Source organism: Coffea eugenioides, unplaced genomic scaffold (genome assembly GCF_003713205.1).
Source record: "Coffea eugenioides isolate CCC68of unplaced genomic scaffold, Ceug_1.0 ScVebR1_153;HRSCAF=624, whole genome shotgun sequence".
NCBI classification, from domain to species: Eukaryota; Viridiplantae; Streptophyta; class Magnoliopsida; order Gentianales; family Rubiaceae; genus Coffea; species Coffea eugenioides.
Window position 1 is genome coordinate 240,395 of NW_020861952.1, and position 8,128 is coordinate 248,522.

Below are 8,128 nucleotides of genomic sequence, written 5' to 3' on the forward strand. Positions count from 1 at the left end.
GTACAAATTAATTGGAGATTTGAGAAATTAATACTAGACTCATGTGGGGAATCATGTTTTTATTTCTAAAATAGTTATTTTCATGATTATTTACCCTAGTATTAGTTAGTTATATCATCGTTACAAGAATTTCTTAGAAATTTAACTTTATCGCGCACAAGTCGGAAGTTCGCGTTTTCGCGCGCGCGATTAATTGAGGGATTTTAGAAATTATTGTTAGACTACTAAGAGTGGATAATAATAGTGTTAAAGGAAGTGCATTAGAGGTTTAGTGCACAAGTGAAACAAACCCGAGAGGAAACGGGCACGAAACACGCGCGTACGCGCACTATTGAAAGTTGACTTTTCCCAAACTTTGGCCCCAAGTTTCCAAGCTTCCAAGGGAAGCTTTAGTTATCAGATCTTCCTCTCTCTCCTCACCATTCTTGCTGGCCGAAACTTAGCTCCAAAGAAGAAGAAAAGAGCTCTCTCCATTTTTACTTCATTTCTACCTCAAATCCTACTCCAAATCACCTCAAATTTGGCATCCAACTAGCAAATCACTTGGAGATTCACTTGGACTAGGAAGAGAGCATCATTTTCACGGTTTCTGGGAGCTTCGAGGTGACCAAAATTTTTGGGTTTCAACACCCAAGAGGTAGTAAATCATCCAACCTTTGAAACTTGATTTTTGTGAGTTAGATTGGACTTAGAAGCTTGTAGCTTCATTTGGGTAACTTTGGTTGGTTGAAAATCACTTGAGCGGTCTCTATGAAATCCCACAATGGACATGTTGGATTTATATGATGATTTTGGGTGTTATTTATGTTGATTTAGTGTTAAACTAGTGGACATAAGTTGAAAAAGTGGAAAGAAAATCAAAGGAAAGCTTGCATGAGAAAGGGGCAAATTCTGCCCTGTTTTTGTAGAGCACTTGGCGCAATTTTTTTGTGATCAAATTGCCTTGATTTTGATGTAGATATGCTTTATAGGTTGTGTGGAAAGGTTTCACCAAAAATCACTTAATTTGGTTGGGTAAAAGTTGCATTTTCGAAACATGTTCAAACCTGGAAAACATGTACAGAGGTACTCTAGCAGCGAACTTTGAACGATCATAACTCCTTGTTCCGACGTCAAAATCGAGTACCGTTTGTGGCATTTGCAACTAGACACTTCCAGTTTTCTAACGGTATAAAATGTACCCCTTGATTGGACTTGAGTGAGCTGTACCAGTTCTTCAAAGTTACCTGTCCTGTTTCACTCCTGTGCTAGAGAGTCAATGATGTGCTGGAAATTGTTGCTTGAATTTGAGCTAGCTATGGACTGAATTTCAAAAACATTTCTTCTGATGAATTGTAGCTTTATGAATGTAGTTTCCAATGACACCAACCATGCTTAATTCCAATTTGAATTGACTGAGTTATGGCCAAATTACGGAACTGCAGCAGTGATAGAAAACCCTAGTTTTGGCTAGCCGAATGGCTTAGCTCAAATTGGGACTTGTTATTTTGAAACTTTTGGTGTTAATCACCTATCAAATGTATTTTGGATGTTTCTTAGATCTTTCCTTCATAAATGAACCATGTTTGAGATGATTTCATTGGCCAAAGGTTCGAAAAAAAGGAAAACGGAAGCATAAGGCAGAATTGCCTTGGAAATTCCTGGAACTTTAGTGGTCTTGTTAACTGACTTCCCGTACGAATTTTTACATGACATTTGTCAGAGGAGTAACCCTTATATGGTAGTATAATCATACCAAATTTGGTGCCATTCCAAGTCCATTTTGATGCCCAACTGAAATCCCAAAGTTATGTTTCAAATCTGGAAAATTGCCCAATGGTCTTTATTTTAAACCAACTTTGAGCTGCTATATCTTGGCACTCAAAACTCCAACTCTTGTTCCATTTATTGTGTTTTAAACTTTGATTGTAACTCTAATTGAGTTTCAAATTTTAGAGGCTAGTTCACATTCTGTGAATTTTACCGAATTTCCAAAGTTTACCGAAAATCAAGCCCGAATCTGTCTTGAAGAGACAATACCGTTTACCGATTTACTTGATTACCTGCTTACTTGATTACTTGACTATTTGATTACTTGATTATCGTAAGTTACATGTCCTTATGAAATTACCACATATTGCTTACGTGTTTAAGTGTTAAGTGTTACTGATAATTGCTCATATGAAATTGCCCACCGTTTTAAGGCAAATGTGTATTTTATCTCACTCGACCTACTAAAATGAAAAATTTTTACCGTCAACCGAGAACTATTACCGTTTACCGTTTACCGTTTATTGATTTACTTGATTACTTGTGCATGTTGTAAGCTCTAAGCTGAACTGGGCTCTGCCCTTGGTTATTAACTTGCTCGAGCCAGGACTGGGCTCGGTCGGGTAGGTTGGAACCCTGGGACACCGTTTCGGTATACTCGAGTATTACCATTGGAGGGATAAGGTGATGGCCAGACAAATCGAAGGGATCTGGAGTTATAAGGTGAAGTTGACCGAAATGGTTCCACTGGAACACCGTATCCTTCAATATGTGTTTATTTCTGTATCATGATAACTGCCTTATTGTAAATGTGCCAATGCGAAATCTTGAACTGTATATGTATCATGCTTAACTTACACGATTTATTAGAACTACTAGAGTATCTTGGAACCTCACTGAGTTGCTTAGCTCATTCCACGTTGTTGTTTTCCTTAACAGGATTCGAGACCAAGGGTGCTCGTGAATAGTACTAGATTGTTTTCTTTTGAAGACCTTAAGTTGTATTATAACGGATGGTTGTAGTGCATATTCTTTTGGATTGTATTAAATTAGAAAGCTAACTAATTGTAAGTATGGAATATTTTGGAGCACTTAAATTATATAGTGAAAATATTTGAAGTATTTTGAGCTTTTGAATTATAGATTGTAGTGAGTCCCGGCGAGAGCCGGGCAGGCGTTCCGCGGATACCCTAGGGTTCGCCCTAAGGAGAAGTGGGGGCGTCACACCGAAAATAGGCGAGTGAATTTTGCTGCTTTCCAATTTGAGGGAGTAGCACGTGCCTGGTGGGACATGATAAAGGGAAAATGGGAGAGAGTCCAAACCTCTTGGACTTGGGAGAATTTCACGAGGGAGTTCAACGAGAAGTTCCTTCCGCCTCTGATCCAAGAGAAACGGGAGGACGAGTTTATAATGTTGAAACAAGGAACTCTTAATGTTGCTGAGTATGAAGGGAAGTTTACTAAGCTTTCTAAGTATGCTCCCGAATTGGTGACCAATGAGCGGAAAAGGATAAGACGTTTTGTACAAGGGCTTAATGTAGAAATCCAAGAGGGCTTGGCTGCGGCCCAAATCTCTACGTTTACTGAGGCTTTAGAGAAAGCGCAAAGAGTTGAGAGCGCAAGAATGCAAGTTAGGGATTTTCACAATAAGAAAAGGACTTTTCTACTCATACTTCTGGACAGGCTAGTAAAAGAACCCCACCTTCCAAGATCGGAAGAGGAATGGGAGGAGTAAGGACTACTAGAGCTTCAAGGGGAGTTTTATCCAGAGGAGGTCGTAGTGGGCCAGTTCAAGCAAGAGGAGTGCCTTCTAGTGGTTCGGCAGTGACGCCTCAAGTTAACTGTGGTTACTGTGGTAAACCAAATCATTTGGAGAATGAGTGTTGGAGGAAGTCGGGGAAGTGTTTGTTCTGTGGTAATGCCGAGCACCAGCTCGCAAATTGTCCAAGTAAGGTGAAAGTACGAGGCAGCACTCAAAAGTCAGAAAAATCAACCTCTAAGCAAACTAGTGCTAGAGGGAGTCGACCTAGAGTAACGGCTAGGGTTTATGCACTGGATCATCAACAGATTCCCGATGCGACCGAGGCGGTTAAAGGTACGATCCCTATTTTCTACCGTTTAGTTAAGGTTTTAATTGACCCAGATGCAACGCATTCTTTTGTAAACCCTAATTTCATAAGTGGAATAGACTTAAAGCCAATTCAGTTACCTTATGATTTAGAGGTTAGAACACCGACTGGGGATCAAAATTTACTAGCTAATTTGGTGTATAAGGATTGTGAGATATGGGTTGGAGAACGGAAATTACTGGCCAATCTGATAGGTTTGGCGATTAAAGGGTATGATGTGATCCTAGGAATGGACTGGTTAGCTCTTTATAATGCTCAGTTGAACTGTAAGACGAAAACAGTAGAATTGTGCATTCCGAGAGAGGCAAACCTGAAATTGGATATGAGGGGTAGATTAGCCTCATCTGCACTTATCTCAGGAATTCGAGTTAGGAAAATGCTAAGTAAGGGAGCTCAGGGATATTTGGCTTTCTTATCAATAACCCTAGTGATAAAGTGAAATTAGAAGACATGCCTGTAGTGAAAGAGTATCCAGATGTTTTGCCGAAGAGTTAGAGTCTTTACCCCCGGAAAGAGACATAGCTTTTAAGATTGATGTGACTCCGGGAGTAGCACCTATCTCTAAGACACCATATAGAATGGCCCCAACTGAATTGAAAGAGTTCAAATTGCAATTATAGCATCCGTATTAGCTCTATCAAATAGGAAGGATAGTTTTGTGGTCTATACAGATGCTTCAAAGGAAGGTTTGGAATGTGTTTTAATGCAAAATGAGAAAGTGATAGTGTGAGGACCCGAATTTTCCTCACTTATAATTCCATTTTAATGGCTTAATTAATTATTTATTCACCCATTTTCTCCGAATAATTTATTTCAACCCTTTTTGAACCATTTATATGGAACTATGACTTGCATGTATTCTTAAAATGTCCGGTTAATAAATTTAATTTTCGGAAGCTCGTTTAGTGGGATTTAGTGAATAAGCGTTTGGAGATAATATTCGATTTGAGAGTACAGTGACTTGGAGATTTGAAGACTTATACATTAGTTTTGAAATAGGTATTTTTATGTTTAAGTACTCAAGTGTTAGTTAGTTATACTATCGTTATAAGAATTTGTTAGAAATTTCACTCTATCGCGCATGAATCGGAAGTACGCGTTTTTACGCGCGCGATTAATTGAGGGACTTAAGACCATTATTTTTAGACCATTAAGAGTGAATAATAATAGTATGAATAGAACTGCATTAGAGGTTTAGTGCATAAGTGAAACAAACACGAGAGGAATCGAGCACGAAACGCGCGCATACGCGCACTATCCTTAGTTGACTTTTGGAGCAATTTTGGCCACACATTCTTAAGCTTCTCATGGGAGCATCACACCAGATCAAAACCCTTCTCTTCATCACCTCAAGTGGCACTGCAACTCTCTCTTTTACTCCTCAAAACAGCCGTGCATCAAGGAAGGAAAAGAACCAAAAAATTTCTTCTTCATTTCACCTTCATTTCTTCACCAAATCACCTCAAATTTTACGTACAACTTGCTAAACACTTGGTGAACAACATTAGCTAGGAAAAGAGCTTGCTTTCTACATCGGTTTTTCTTTGGCTCCAAGGAACGGAAATTTCTACCTTGATCATCTAAGAAAGTAAGTGACGATCAACCTTGCAAATCTTGACTTATAGAAGTTGTTTAGCACTTATGAGTTCATAATTTCTTATGGGTAGCTTTAAATTGTTGGAAAATTGGTGAGTGGGCACTATGAACTCCCACTATGGTTTGATGGACTGATTTTGTGAGTTTTGATGTTATTAATGTTGGATTAGTGTTTAATCTAGTGGAAATAGGCTGTATTGTTGAAGGAAAACTCAAAGGAAGTGATGAGGGAATTTTTCCATTTCTGCTCCTGTACATGCCGTGCCCCTTAGAGCAATTTTTTGTGGTTCTAATGACTTGTTTATAATGTATACATGTTGTGTGGGTGGTGTAGAAAGTTTCATCAAAAAATTTCATGATTTGGTTGGCCAAATGATGTGTTTTCGGAAGTCAGCAAAAACTGGAAATTTTCCCGTAACTGCTCTGGCAGTGTTTTTGTTTTGGTTATAACTTTTTCCTCCGACGCTGAAATCGAGTGCCATTTGGGAACTGGAAACTAGACATTCCCAGATTTCCAACGGTATAAAATTCATGTCCTGGTTCCACCTGAGTAGTCCATACCAATCATTTGAACATGACTGTCCTGTTTCGCGTCTACACTGGGAGCTCTGTTTTGAGCTGCGAATTGATGCTCAAATATGAGCTAGTTGTGGATAGAATTTTAAAACGATTCCTTCTAAGAAATTGTAATCTTATGAATTTAGTTTTCAACTCCACCAACCGCGCTCAATTTCAAGTTGAATTGAGTGAAATATGACCAAATTACAGACCTGCATCATTGCTTGAAAACCCTCATTTTGGACTAATCAATGGCCTATCTTGTTTGGGACTTGTTATTTTGAAATTTTGGTGTCAATCACTCACCAAATTATATTAGATGTTTCTCAAACTTTTTTTTCATAAATGGACCAGATTTGAATCGTTTTCATTGGGCAAAATGTTTGAAAAGGAAGAAGAAAGCAAAAGACAGATTGGTCTTGGGATTTTCTTGAACTTTGGTAGTTTAGTTCACTACCTTCCCGTGTGAATTTTCAAATGAAATTTGGTAGATAAGTAGTCCTCATATGGAAGTTGAACTGTACCAATTTTGGTGTCAATATAAGACCATTTCGATATACAAATGATGTCCCAAAGTTGCTCTTCGAATCTGGAAAAGTTTTCCTTTTCTCTTGGCCGAATGGCCAAATCTGATTTGGGAAGTTATATTTTGAAAACCTTGATGTCAATTACTTCTAAATTGCTTATTGGATGTTTATGGAATATTAGTTTCAATATTTGAATTAATTGAAGTTGATTGTGTGGAATAAAGTTTTTAAAAAAGAAAATTGAAGCACAAGGCAGAATTGCCTTGGAAATTCTTGGAATTTTAGTGGCTTTGTTAACTGATTTCCCGAACGTATTTTTGTATGAAATTTGACAGAGGAATAGTCCTTATATGGTAGAGTAATACTACCAAATTTTGTGCCATTCCGAGTCTATTTCAATGTCCAACTGAAGTCCCAAAGTTCATGTTTCAAATCTGGAAATTCTTGATCAATGAGGAATTTTTAACCAACTTTGAGCTGCTATATCTTGGCGTTCAAAACTTTGATTCTTGTTCTGTTTATTTTGTTTTAAACTTTGATTGCAACTCTAATTGAGTTCCAAATTTCGGAGGTTAGTTCGCATTGTGTGAATTTTGCCGAATTTCTAAAGTTTGTAAAAAACCAACCCGAATCTGTCTTGGGAGTCCAAGTCAATCACTTTAAGCCAAAATTTGAGTGTCTTCCATTTTGAATCTTAGAAAAGTGTCTTCTAGAAACTTTTAGTACTTCAGAACTAGTTTCCAATGGTACCAAGTTTTCCAATTTTGAACCTATGGAGTGCAAGATATGATTTTTCTAAGTTTGACACACAAAGCTGAAATTTGCCAATTTCTTAGAAAATGAAATTTTGGGAACTTGACTTCTTTTCTCGATATCGACTGACCGTTTTGAACTCGATTTCATGGAAATACTAGTCTCTCTCTTCGGACTTTAAAACTTCACTCTTGAACCTCAAGTTAAAGGAATTGAAGCTCTCTTTTAGGACTTTGATTTAGTCTAGATGAGTGTACATCCCTTCTTGGTAAATGCATGATTGTGAGTGACGTTGATTATTGTTTGCTCAGGCGCTCAAGGGGACCTTCAAGAGGAACTCGGAGCGGACGCCTAAACACTTGTTTGAGCACTTACTCACTTGTTTTGACTAGGTGAGTGTTCCATATAAGAGTACATAATTTGAATAAGTCTATGACATGCTTATTCCATGATCATTAAGTGCTACATGTTAAGTATTTACCACACTCATGCATATTTAAGTAAGGTATACTTGAATTACTTGACATGAAATACTTGAGTTGCATATTTACGTGAAGTGTTTAAATGATTAATTATGCTATGGCTGGATAAGTCGGTTGGAGTGAATCTCCTCGACTCTTAAGTGGTAAAAGTGGGAAATGGCCAATGGCGGCCTATTTAAATGGCAAATATCTTCCAATTAACCGTAATTTCTTACCATTAACCGTTAACCGTAATTACTTACCGTTTACCAACCTACTTGATTACCTACCTACGTGATTACCTGCTTACTTGATTATCTGCTTACTTGATTACTTGACTATTTGATTACTTGAT

General features: G+C 37.8%; 1 protein-coding gene across 1 annotated transcript; it reads left to right on the forward strand.

The window, feature by feature from the left end:
• The first annotated feature begins 3,040 nt into the window (after positions 1–3,040).
• LOC113755503 lies at positions 3,041–4,317 on the forward strand. Its single transcript, XM_027299504.1, has 2 exons — positions 3,041–3,379; positions 3,433–4,317. Exons 1-2 carry the CDS (start codon positions 3,041–3,043, stop codon positions 4,315–4,317), a joined length of 1,224 nt encoding a protein of 407 aa, XP_027155305.1.
• The last annotated feature ends 3,811 nt before the right edge of the window (positions 4,318–8,128 follow it).